Here is a 13993-nt window from a genome sequence, read left to right as displayed (position 1 = left end):
ACTAAATATTTATTTTCTTATAGGATTCTTTCTATCTTTTTTCACTCATACTGTTGTGCAACTTTAACTTTTAATAAAATGATGATACCCATTATGATCCAAATATGTAATTAGAGACTTGATGGCGATCACATCCCATATTAATACTTCGAAATTTCTTCCACTATTTTTGCAAGTCGTAAATGTTTTCTTATTCTTTCATATAGATATTTTGTGGAATGAAGAATATTTTTCCATTGTATTTCATGACACTAACATGAAAGTTGTCGTGAACTTAGCCATTACAGACTGAACAACAATAAAAGGAACAAAATTTTATTTAAGCCTTGGTTTTAAGATATCATAAGTAAATTTCATGTATATTTTATTTAAAATTTGTTTTCAAGTTGTGTACTCAAAACTGAAAACCCTAACAAAGCATGTGTACGGTTTCAAATTAATTTATAATCAATAAATCCGCTACATAACACCTTCAGTGTAAGTTTCCAATAAATAATTAACTATCAAAATCACATAGAACATTGCCTTGTCCATCAGCTATATAAATTGCATTTCAATGATGAACACCCAATAAAATGTTCAGAGTTTATAATAATTTGTAAGAGAAAAGGTTAACAAAATTGTTGGGTAAAATTTTCATATGTAACAATACCAATCCTTATCCACTTTATTTCATCTCAGCTCCACTCTCAACACTTTGAGTAAAAATGAGTTCAAGTCTGAACCTTTTACCATATGTATATGCTGCAATAATCTGGTTGTTTTCCTCAGCCTGAAAAGGGATGATATGGGTTATGAACTGTTCATTTCAACTTAATGCATCAGCAATTGTGACAGAGTAGCTAAAAAATGACATGAATTTCAATTCATGGTAATGATATATGCCTTCACAGTTATTAATTTATCTGTGTATCTGTTTAGCTGACAGATAAAACATACCAGAGTGTTATTGGAACATCTTGCTATAAGCTTTTTTCTCTAGGTCACGCCTATCAGCTATCTGCAACAACAATGTTACATTTGCAATTTAGATGCTTGTTCAATTTAGATAGAAAAAAAATGAAAGTGATAACTTTGGATTTTGTAATCTTTACGGCTTCTAATTGGTTTGAAAAGTTGAAAGAATCACATAAAAGAAAAGAAACTTTTAAAGAAAAGTGATTCTTTAAAGAAAAACAAAGCTGTGAAAAGTGATCCCCACTCACCTTCTTCCTAGCAGCAGCAAGTTCCTTTTTTATTCCAGCTGAAAATAGCAAGATATCAGTTATGCCAAAGGAAACTTTAGATTACTAAGTAGCAGAACTGCACTATAAAGTTTAGTAAAACTATCCAAACAAAAATCACATCATTATCATCAGTTCTTTGTAAAATGACCATTATATTCATTTTTATTGAATTTCTTCCTCTTTATCTGGATATTAATCTCCACCTTCCTAAGAAAATGTGAAATTGTCTCTCCATTTTGCATCAATAGCTTGACTAAAATAAACGAGAAATTCAAATATAGCATGGCACTTAAAACAAAGAGTAGATGACAGAAAGGGCATAGCCAAAATTGTATGTTCATGACTAACCATCATTTGGCTCCAAGGCCAGTGCCTTCTTAAAGCTTTCAACTGCAGCATCAATGTCATGGAGTGCCATATATGCCTGGTAAATTGGAAGTAACATAGTTATTAGTAACACAGACTGACATAATAAAGGGTTACAAAAGCTCCGAACTTTTGACAGAAAGCCCTTCAATTACAATACCAACCTGTCCTTGGCGAAACAAGGCTTTCGCATTGTTGTCTCCCTCACGCATTGCAAATTCTGTATCCAACAATGCTCCTTTAATATCCCCTAGTTTCAATTTCGAAGCCTTAAACCAATGACACAACACAAACAATTAGGTGGAAAACAGAAAATTTAGTTAATACGGCAACAGAATCAAATGAATATAACAGTACAACATATTAACTCCCAACTTACAGAGCTGTTTGTAAAAATCTGAGACTTCGTTTTTCTCAATCCTGAACTTATCTCTGCAAAGGCATATATATATATATATATATATATATATATATATATATATATATATATATATGCAGTAATACATTATTGTGATCAGAGTAGGTGAAATGAAGTTGTGGCTTAACAAAACTACAGCATTGTACAACTAAGCTAAAGAAATAGTACATAAGGGCAGCATACCCTCATCAATGCCTTCCTTTTCCCAACAAATATCCAGGTAGCGTAAAGCTTTCCTATACTTCCTTAGAGCCATTTTGTAGTCTTGTTTCTGCCAGAAAAATGAAAATCATATTATTTTCTTACTACTGAGAATTACAGGAAAAGGGGGATAACTACTGCAAAATAAGCACTCAACAACTGTAAACTGACAGAAAAATAATTTCATTCATATCTCAGAAAACCAGTATAAGTCTTTTCAGGTCAGGGTATGAAATAATACATCAGAATAATAATCTGAGATGGACCATGGGAAAGCAAAGCACCAATACCCTGTAATAGTCATTTCCAAAAGTTTTAATTGAGTCCACAGATTTCATCCACCAGATAAGTTCATTAGGGCTCTCATCAAGGTCTGCTGGCCAATCAGGATAGGTGTCTCCATCTTTGAAGAAGTTAGATATTCCATCATCTTCACCTTCAGGAATTTCTCCACAATCCACAATTTTAACATCAAGAGTGGGACGGTCATCCTCTCCGGTTGCAACGTGCTCAATTGATCGGACAACGCCCATTCCTTTTACTACTTTTCCGAATACAACATGCTTACCGTCTAGATGGGAAGTTCGGGTAGTAGTGATGAAAAACTGTGACCCATTTGTGTTGGGACCAGAGTTTGCCATTGATAGCATCCCTTTCCTTTCATGCTTTAACTCAAAATTTTCATCTTCAAACTTATGTCCGTATATAGATTCTCCTCCAGTACCATCTCCAGCAGATATATCGCCTCCTTGAATCATAAAGCCTTTAATAACGCGATGAAAGCAAGATCCCTGAAAATACAACAGAACATAACACAATTTCAGAAATTGACATTTGAACTGATATCATATTTATCTCTTGAGGGGACAATATCTTATGGAAGTAGCATTATATGTCAAGACTCAAGAAATCAATTAAGAAAATAATAAGAGGAATTTGTTTGCCCTTTTGCTTAATCATAAGCAAGATTTATACTTTATAATATCTCACCAAATATCTCTCAGGAACCTCAACAAATAAGTTAAGAGATGAGAACTATTTATCATCATACCCTAAATCCGTAATAATATATTATCACAAAGCACTGTGAACACATGAAAATTTTGTTTTGTTTGATGTTATGCTGAGAAACCAAAGCCAACAGATTCAGAATTTCCTATCAAAACATAGCACAACAGAGTCAACTGGGCAATAGATACTTCAGTAAAATTCTTTCCAATTTAAGCACATTTTACACGATATTCTTTCAGCAATGAACTAAGAACAGACACCAGAAGAATAATGAATTCCCCGTTGTAGTATTAATCAAGATAAACAAAAAACAATTTTTATACTTAAAGACCAATATAACACGAATTACTAAAATTTAAACTAAATTATATCTTCCAATATCTGTTCATCTGTAGTAATCTTTTTCTCTCCCTTCTGCATCGGTGAGATAAAATTCTAAGTTAATTATTATATCATTTTAAAACCAAAATCTAGAACACCGGAAGGTTGGCATATCTCCTGGATCATATTGTATTAGCAATTGCTAATTATTATACAACAAGTTGACGAATATTTTCATATAGAAATACTTTATGGAATTTCAAAAGCAATTCGTCCCGGGAAAGAAACAAAGTTTTAGATTGAAGAAACAGTATGAACCCCAACATTGATACATGTAAAAGAATCCTTTTGCAGGAAGTAAATATTGAATGACTATAATAAGGTATCTACAATCAAAGAATCTACTATAATAAGGTAAAAGAATCCTTTTGCAGGACATAACCGTCTTTTCAGAACTCTTCGTCCAAAAGTGATGAAATAAAAAGCACCTTCAAATTCAACCCTTGGAATACTACAAAGTTCAGATCTTAGAGCAGCTAAAATTCTCAAAACCAACAAGATACGTCCATGAAAAGGGAGCAACGAGACATACAACCAATGCTCCAAATCGAAATATCAAGTTCTAAACGCCCCCGTTACACTCTAATGGCAAAAAGATATATTTATATCATTCAAATAGCATATAGAACTCACTCAGAAGAATTCATGAAGGGGGCATAAACCATTTGACAAACAAGGGTAAAAAAGCAATCTTTGAGAGATGAAAAGGGAGAATTGAATAGACATAGAAGAAGGGTATATGGATAAAGTGAGAAATGAAAGCAGAAAGATTGACAAAAAAAAAAAAAAAAAAGACCTTGAAATGAAGGGGCACCCCTGTATTTGGACCAATGCCTTTCTCACCAGTGCAGAGAGCTCTGAAGTTCTCAGCAGTTTTGGGAGTAACATCATCGTACAGTTCCACCACTATCCTTCCTTCAAGCTCTTCCCCTATGCCGATGTCCAAAAAGCACCTTCCTCGCCCCATCTCTCTGTCTGCGATGTGATTCACTGTGGTGTTGGCTGGGTTGAAGTAGAATGCTTACAAGACCTTCTAGACTCTTCTCTGAGGTCACTCTTCAAAGTTCAATCCGTAACGAACAGAGTGTGAAAAAAAGGGGGAAAATTAATTGGAGCAGATAATAATTGAAGAAACAAAAGTTAAAAAAAAAAAAAAAAGACTTGGGGGTGTTAGTTGAGAGGACCCTCACTCACACAGCACAACCCTGGTGTTTGCTAAGGCTTTTTTAGTTTATGATTTACCTTTGTTTCTCAACTCAACCCTGGCTTCATCCCTACCAGCTTCAACTTTGAAAAGCCTAAAAATATATTTTTATTTACTTATTTATTAAATAAAGTAATTTAGTTTGGTGTGTGTCTGAAATGAGTGTTGTATGGAAACTAGGTAAGGCGTTTGCATTGTTTTCTCAGATCTTGATTGCCAAATTTGGATATATGTAGGGTCCGTAGAGTAAAGGGTAAATTTCAACCAGAATGGATACTCTTTCTCTTTTCTTTCTTTTTGTTCTTTTTAGGTACGAAAGAGAGACACTAATCTGTTCAAATATAGAATCTATCTAAGGGGTTAGTCTTTCTTTATTGAGCTTGTATATCATATAGTCATGAGAATTGAATATTTAATCACTTGAAGAAACATGGGTATTGGGAAGAACAGCCCATTTATCGTCGCAGCCCTAATAAGTCCATTTTGCATAATTACTGTGACGCTCGAATGGCTCGCTTCATCCACCACGCCCTTTCTTTAATTCCTCTAACTTCTTATTAAATGCTCATAAGTTTTTAAATTTAAATTTTATTTCAGGATCAATTTTGATATATATAATAATATTTTTTATCGATTATTATATTTAAATTCATAATTTTTTTATCGATAAAGTATAAATGTATATATGCATTGTCAAAATATTTTTGTAAATCTTGGTTTAAAAGAACTCCCCCCTTTTTGTTTAGTTATAGTTTAATATTAAGTGATTTAAAGAGTAGAAAAAGATTTACACTTGATATTTTTATACCAGTTCATCTATAAACAAAAGCTACATCAAGTTCTTGATCAAGTTTCACAAGAAAAGTTATTGTTGCAAATAAAAAGTGTATTATTTGGATTCATCCACTTGTGATTAAAATTGAGTATTGTTTAGAAGAAAACTATCTCTTACTAAGATTAACTATTCTTTGGAATGCAACCACTATTGAATGGGACTCCGTATACTTTTGAACACAACATTTTTAACTAATACTGAATATTCTTTGGATTACAATCACTTCTAGATAAAACTGAATATTATTTAGAATGCAATAATTTCTTGAAGCATAGCCTCTCTTAACTAAAATTAAGTACCCTCTTTAGAATGAAGATATTTTCCACTAACATAAGTATTCTTTGGAATACAGTCATTATTGACAAAAATTATGTATTATTTAGAATACAACCACTCTTTACTAAGATTGTGTATTCTTTGAAAACACAATCATTCTTAACTTTATGATGTATATAAGATTAGGTTCACTCTTCTAGATAATTAAAGAATGCAAACAATGTTTTATATTTAATTGAAAGCTTAGGATTTGATCTCTATAGATTGTAAGTTCGTGTGAACAATCGTAACCTTTCCTTCTATATAGAGGTTTTAAAGAGTCGTTCCAAAAAAAATTTCTGTTGTGAACATAAGAGAATGTCTTTTTCTTTTTTCCAAGTTATGTTTATTTACATTGATGCGTAGAGATACATTAAATGTTATTCACGCAACATTATTTTCAAATCTCTTCTTCAAGCAACTATGATACTTGACATAAGTTATCAAACTAAAGTAACAAAATGTTTATCCACACTGAATAAAAGGTAGGACCATACAAAGTTAATAATGTTTATCCTCATTAGCATGTTCTTCAACAAATATTTGATGGAGACGAATTCTTTCAAGATACCTTCTTGTAAAATCGTTCAAAATAAACAATCCTCGTCGCAATGTATAATAACTATTTATAAGTTAATAGCAACAATGTGAAAACTTTTTAAATACATATATGACTCAAGCATAAACTTATAGGCAGATATGTACATAAGTTGTGTTGTGTCTATTGCTGTAAATGATATCAGAATAAAGATTGCGTCTAACTAATAATAAGACAAATTTATATTCTAAATCTTTGAAATTACTTAATTAAAATAATTTGAAGATGTTGTAATTTTTTTATGAATAAGCGTAAAATTCTATTTTAACTAAAAATAACGTGCACATACCTACGTTCAGAATTCCATCATTAAATAAAATATATCCTTACGAACTGTGGTTCTTCATTTATTATAGCTAAATGTTGTGATTATAAACACTATGCTACTTTGGTAATATAACTAGGTTGTCTGATTGGTTTATTTTCTTTACCTTGATGGATATCTGATTAAATTAGCTTGGTTTCGTGTTACAGATCTCGGACTTCTTACCTTGGTGTAATAAAATATACATGCACAGAAAAATAAAATCATTATGTTGGGCTTTCATGAACTCATCATGTTACAGAGCTTTTTGTGGTATTTAGCTTCTCTTAAATAGTAGGCATATATATATATATATATATATATATATATATATATATATATATATATATATATATATATATATATAGTTTGGTCTAGGACTAGAATATCATTTCATCATTTGCATGTCTTTTGAAGAATGCTAATGGCCAAAACTCAACCCACCTTGGATTCTTCTCGTGGTTAACTTGTCATGTTCTTGTTGAACAGTTTGTGACATTACAAATGCAAGAAAATCCAAGATTCCTTTGGCGTGAATTCTATACAAAATCGATAGAAACATTTATATTTTTATTTTGTTTGAGAAAAGAACAACAAGATTGTAATAATTATAAATAGTATTGGAGTCGTTGTGCGAAAATATGGCTCTCCCAGAGATAATGGTGGGCAAAAAATCTAATTTTCTTTATCCGATTTACTTTTGCTCCGATCCAATCCATTTAAAATTCATTTTATTAAAAATCCTATCAATTTAAAATCCATTTTAATGGATCTAGATTTCAATCTAATCTACATTTTATATATTTTATAGACTAGATATTCATTCTCTAAATCAAAATTTTCAAATATGGATAATCCAAAAAATTCAATCCAAATTTTCAATTTAAAATTTTAGTTGGGTTAGCCTAAAGGTTGAGATGGACTAGACTAAATTCAGACTCAAACGGGCCTTGCTCGACGACCCTAAAGTGTTGGGCGGGCCTAATGACCAGAATAGGCTAGGCAGGCCCGATCACTCGGATGAATCATCAAGCCTGACAACCTGAACGGGTCGAACAAACCTAAAGACACGAACGGGCTAGGCGGGCCTGACAAACCGAAAGAGTCGATCAGGTTCGACCACCCAAAAAAAATCAAGTGGGCCCGATGACCCAAGCGGGCCCAAAGATTCGAATGGACTGGGCCAGCCCGACAACTCAGAGGGGTCATGCTCGATGACTTGTACAGACTAGGCAGGCCCAAACGACCTTAATGAGACGAGCGGGCCCAACAATCCGGACAGGCTGAATCGACCCGACGACACAGACAGGTTGACCCGATGACACAGACAGGTTGACCCGATGACTCAGATGGATCGTGTCAGACGACCCTCGTACAGATCGGGCAGGCCCAACGACCTTGACGAGTGAGGTAGGCCCAACGACCTTGATGGGTGAGGCAGGCCCGACGACCCGACCATGTGAGGTCGGACCAGCACAACGACTTGACTGTGTCGGGTCGGCACAACGAGTTAGACAGACCGGGCCAACCCGACAACCTAGATGGATCGACTTTAAGGACACAAGTTTTAGAAAATTTAATTTAAATTTCTTTTATAAAAAATGGATTCTGGAATTTGGATTTTGAACTTGATCCAAATATTTAGACTGGATTTAAATCTTGATCCAAATATTTGGATCTGGATTTTAAAAAAATCCAAACTAGTTTTGCTAAAAAAAATGGATTTGGATCAAAAATTTGATCCAATTATTTGGATCTAAAATGGATGTGGATTGGATCATTAAAAATCCAATCCATGACCACCCCTACTTAGAGTCAAAGAACATCGCGGGTGAGAATGAAGCCATTGGGCGAGATTATCAATCTTGATACGCGAATATAGTTATTTAATCATGTTTCTACGAGAGTTTTAGGGTATTCTTCGTTTTGCTCGAATAGAAACACATTGGGTGCTTGGGAGAGCCTCTTGGAGGCTGCTAGGGGTGTTGAGAACTTCTCCCTTCTCTTTCTTAGGTCTCCTTCTTCATCCATGAAGGTTTTAACCCTTTTAGGTTGGAGAAGATGATAAGTTACAAAATTGGAGGCAATGATGCGAATGGGAAGAGAAATTGGAGCATGGAGTTGTTGTCAAAAACCTTGGAAAATGTATTGTTTCTATTTTAAAGTTCTAATTTCTTCCCCATTCTTCAATTTTGTAAAGTCTTAGCTTCTCCACCATGGAGAACAATTTCTATTTGTTGAGATTAGTTGTAAAACTCTGAGTTCTTGTTTCATACTATGTTGTTAAAATATATATATATATATATATATATATATATATATATATATATATATATATATATATATATATATATATATATATATTATATGTTTTTCCAATTCAAGTTAGTGTTTGATTTTCTTGTTTCATGTTTGATTTATGATTCTTGAGGTGTTGGAAAATATCTTTAGAATGTAGACCTAAAATTGAATATCTATTGAATGCTTGTATCTAGGAATAGAATTTGGTTCATTAGTAATATTACTCTTGAAACTAATGCATGATTTCACTTGTTAAGGATTCAAGGGATTGGAACTTAATGAGTGATCATAGACTCAAAGGCTCTAGGAATAGAATTTAAGTATTCTTGTGAGTTGAAGTGGTTGAAGTCCAATACTGACAAATTGTAAATACACTATATTAATTTCTTGTTGTGCACCAATTGTTTGATAAAATACCAAAACAAGTTCCATTGTGTTTTCGTGCACTTTGTTGTCAAAGTGAGTTATGACTTGCAAGATTTGTTATGTGTTACATAAATCTCTATGAAAAAACAATATTTATGTGCGACCGATGTATTTGTCATTTTTCACTAACAATGATAACATTTTTTTTAACACATAAATACTTAATCTGTATCATATAAATAATAAATTTGGTATAAAAATGATAATTTTCAATTTTAAAGAACGAAAAAGAAAATAATTTCCAAGGGCCAAAATCAGAATTTACTCGTTTTACATGGATTGAAAACATATTTAAAAGTGAAGAATATTACACTTTATCTTTTGAAATTTTAAGTCTAGAATGCTCCCACAAACAAAGAAAGAATACGCACTTTTGTCTTACTGGTATAAGTAAAAGCATTCTATACTTTAAAAAGAGTCACTCTTTTGTTTTGAGATGGGTTTCCAAAATATGGATATCTAAGATATCATTCTTGACTTTAAGGTTTTTTTTTTTTTTTTTTTGAAAGCAACATTCTCATAAATGTACTCATTGGTATAACAAAGTGAACGATTGTATACACAAGAGAAAAAAAAATAATTGTAGCATACCATGACATAAAGAATGATTTTCTTAATTATCTACACCGATGCCTTTATATGTAATAGTCAAATAAATCACCTTAAAACTATTTGCTTTTAATGACTAATAGTCCTACTTTAGATCAATAAATAATTCTTTAACAAATTAACAGTAATTTTTAGGTTAAAATATTTAAATATTAACTTTGAACTATTAAGTTAAAAGTTTTAATCTTACTTAGTATGAATCTATCATTTTGTATCTTCTAAAGGGGGAAAATATAATAAAATGGCATATCATTAATTATTTCACCAAAATTAGATAAAAATTAAGAGGTTAAAATTATAATAATAACAATATGTAATTAGATTTTTATATATTTCCTAACATATATCATTCATCTTTGGTTAGGTGTTAAATAAGAATGTATTACAACAATTCCATACTTTTTAAGAATTATCATGATCTCAATCTTTATATTTTGATTGTGAACTACTTAATGGTGAGATTTCAAATGGAGGTTTAAAAGAAACATCAATGCTTAAATCACTAAGAGATTTAGAGTAATAATGAGTGAGTAAAAATAATTTAATGAATAGTTCTTTTCACCTTCCATTATTTAAGCTAAAGAAATATATATATATATATATATATATATATATATATATATATATATATATATATATATATATATATATATTGCACTATTTGTGCTCTAGAATTGATAAGTACTTGATTATCGAATTTCAGTTTAAATTTAGTACTCAATTGACAAAGATTGTAGAGCATTGAACTATTGGATTTAACTTCAATATTTATATATCGCATTTTTTAGTATCTCAAGGGTGGATAGGTACACAAAGTACTACAAGCTTAGAATATGAGTAATTATTTAAATGATTAGGTGGAAGATTAGTTGTCCTTTTGATTCTCATTTAATGAGAGTTTTGAAGATTTTGAAATGTCACGCAGATATTTTGTTTAGCTGGACACTTTACCAATGAAATTAAGCTTAGGTGTATGCAAGTTGTTTCACATGAATGCACTAAATCCTGGTTATTAAAGTTATTGTTGCATCTTATTTATACTAAATAGGTCGATGCAAGGCTAAATTCACACCTCTAAATAGAAATTAGTAAAATAAAGCAAATTAGACAATTAAAAAATCAAGTTGTACACTTAGTAAAAAACTACTAAAAAATTAAACTAATTTAAATGGGGAGTCACGTGTCAAGTTTGCTTTTTCTGTTAAGTCTGTCTAGACGACGCTAAATGGGGTGTCACGTGTCAATTCCTCGATTTTTTGATTTTTTATATTTTTTTTTTGATTTTTTTTTGATTTTTTTGATTTTTTTGATTTTTGATTTTTGAATTTTTTTAAAAAAATAAAAATTTTGCCACGTGTCAAGCTGTCGTCGTGCCACGTGGTAGTGACAGTGTGATGTGGCAGTGACAATGACACGTGTCAGTATTATGCCAGGTGTCATTTCCTTAGTCTCAATTTGGTCTCTATATTCTAATTTTTGTCTCAATTTAGTCCTTATTTTTGTAAAAATAATTCAATTGCGTCCCTCTCCAAATTAAAACAAAAATTAATTTTATATGAATGTTATACAAATATTTTTATTAAATTTGATATTTTTATTCAAATTGATATTTTTATTATATATTTTTAACATAGCTAAGTTTATTTAAAATTGTATTTCACATTCAACTTTACTTAATTGTTTTCAAATTTTAAATTTATATGTTTTTTATTGTTACGTGAACTAGTTAATTTATGAATTTTTTTCTATTAACATGATTTTCTATTAACAACTTTAAAACAATTTTAAATAAAGTTCAATGTAAAATATTAGTTAAATGAACTTAATTTGGTTAAAAATATTTACTTAAAATATCAATTTTGATGGAAATATTTGTGTACATTTATATAGAAATTAAATTTGATTTCAATTTGGAGAGGGACAAAATTGTTAATTTTTACAAAAAATGAGACTAAATTGAGATAAAAATTAAAATAAAGGGATCAAATTGAGACTAAGAGAATGACACTTGACATAATACTGACACGTGTCACTGTCACTGTCACATCACTCTGTCATTGCCACGTTGCACGATGACAGCTTGACACGTGACAAATTTTTTGATTTTTAAAAAAAAATCAAAAATCAAAAATCAAAATAAAAAATTTGAGGAACTAACATGTGGCACTCCCTCTAACGACGTCAACCTTGACTTAACAGAAAGGGCAAACTTGAAACGTTTTAACAAAAAAAGGGACCAATTTGAGACTTTTAAAAATTTAAATATCATTTTGAGATTTTGACTCCAAAATGGAAACTAAAGGCATAATTAAACCAAAAAATATATAAGTCCCACATATATATAGAATATTGCATAATGTATTTTTTGTTATTTGCTTATAATGAGAGCTAGAGAGAGATTTACTCATTCTTATAAAATTGGCATAAGTTGTGTTTTTAAAATTGAAAATCTAATTTAAAGAATTTTTTAAAATATAGATATTAACTTCTAACTTAATCATTTCAAATAAGCATGATCTTTAACCATTTATCTCATATTAGGATAAAAAAATCCAAAATGTGCTTATTATCAATAATTTACGCAAATGGATCAATTTACTTTTTAATTTATGCAAAAAGCATTGTTTTTTAAAATATTATGAATTTGGGTGAAGTCGTGAGAGGAATACATACTTTAACATATTTTCAGAGCTTAAGTAGTATGATGTGTTACGACTTCTATTCTCTCTTTCTTCGGTGTAGTCTTCACCTTAACGACGACTTTAGTTAATTGTTTTTTTCAACTAAAGTTATATTAAAAGCGATGACTTAATTTTTTTTTTAAATGTGAAGTCATCATGCATGAAGACTTAAGTTTGATTTTTTTTTTGCAAACTTCTTTTTAATTGGTTTTTATTATTTATTCAAATGTATTTTTATTTTGTTAGTAAAGTTATTTTATAATTTTTATTCTATTATATTTTAATGATTTATTTTTTATTTAACTACTTTAATGTTTAAAATTAATTTAATTAATTAAATACATAACAAAGATTATTACAATAATAAAATTGCACATAACTACTTTTAGAAATCATTTTAAAGCTTTTTGTGAAAATTGTATGTAAATTTGTTTTTACCCACCCAGCGTCTAACTAGCTGGCTTGCAAATATTTTCAAAATACTTTTAAACTCTATTCATCATCCCCGCACTCCCCACCTTTGAGCTAAGGAAGGATTTGTTCTAACCAAATAATTAGGAAGAAGGGATAAATTCGGATATTTTTTTGCTAATTAATTAAGAAAATAGAAAATATAACGATCATGAATGATTGACCAATAAAAAACAGATTTGTAACTTTAAATTAGAAATTCAGAGATAAAATAAAGACTTTTATAAAGGAATGTTAAAAAAAAAAAGTATCATCGCAAAAGTTTACTTAAAAATGAGCATAAAAACTTTGATAAATGTAACATATGTTTGTTTATACTAAGATTAATAGCTCATTCACTAATAAAGTTTGTCTAATAAATTCTCTAATTAGTTAAAAGAAAAGTAACGAACATAGAAGTCTATAACTATAAAAATTCGTAGATAATATATATTTATGCAATCCTTAACTCTAAGACCCAACATGCTCAAAGTACAAGACATGGTCAACAACCAAATATGATCAACATAAAGTCTAACAGAAGACCATCTAATTTGAATAATCAAAAGATGTAACTTGTTCGAAACCTTAGATGCATCTTACATGTTTTCAAGATCAAACACATCAAATAATGTGAGACTTTTTGCAAAAAACTAAACTAGAATTC

At 30.4% G+C, this 13993-nt stretch overlaps 1 protein-coding gene across 3 annotated transcripts; it reads right to left on the bottom strand.

Moving 5' to 3' along the window:
• Nucleotides 1–471: 471 nt before the first annotated feature.
• LOC114179830 (peptidyl-prolyl cis-trans isomerase CYP40-like) lies at nt 472–5064 on the bottom strand. Of its 3 annotated transcripts, none has more exons than XM_028066298.1 (10): nt 4846–5064; nt 4400–4659; nt 2502–3002; nt 2194–2281; nt 1972–2024; nt 1757–1861; nt 1575–1650; nt 1206–1243; nt 940–1000; nt 472–772 (listed from the first exon to the last, which is right to left on the bottom strand). In XM_028066298.1, exons 2-9 carry the CDS (start codon nt 4568–4570, stop codon nt 947–949), a joined length of 1086 nt encoding a protein of 361 aa, XP_027922099.1. In that variant the 5' UTR covers nt 4571–4659; nt 4846–5064; the 3' UTR covers nt 472–772; nt 940–946. The 3 variants fall into 3 exon arrangements, with proteins under 3 accessions (XP_027922099.1, XP_027922100.1, XP_027922097.1); XM_028066299.1 differs by having other exon boundaries at nt 4798–5060; XM_028066296.1 differs by lacking the exon at nt 4846–5064 and having other exon boundaries at nt 4400–4773.
• Nucleotides 5065–13993: the final 8929 nt, after the last annotated feature.

Source organism: Vigna unguiculata, chromosome 3, assembly GCF_004118075.2.
Source record: "Vigna unguiculata cultivar IT97K-499-35 chromosome 3, ASM411807v1, whole genome shotgun sequence".
Lineage (NCBI taxonomy): Eukaryota > Viridiplantae > Streptophyta > Magnoliopsida > Fabales > Fabaceae > Vigna > Vigna unguiculata.
This window is presented reverse-complemented; position numbering and strand designations above follow the sequence as displayed.

Coding starts and splice junctions, on each gene's coding strand:
- LOC114179830 (XM_028066298.1), bottom strand. CDS start 4,570: ATGGGGCGAGGAAGGTGCTTTTTGGACATCGGCATAGGGGAAGAGCTT. Junction 2,025..2,193: donor AAAGGAAGGCATTGATGAGG/GTATGCTGCCCT, acceptor ATGCCTTTGCAG/AGATAAGTTCAGGATTGAGA. Junction 1,001..1,205: donor TTGCTGCTGCTAGGAAGAAG/GTGAGTGGGGAT, acceptor TTGTTGTTGCAG/ATAGCTGATAGGCGTGACCT.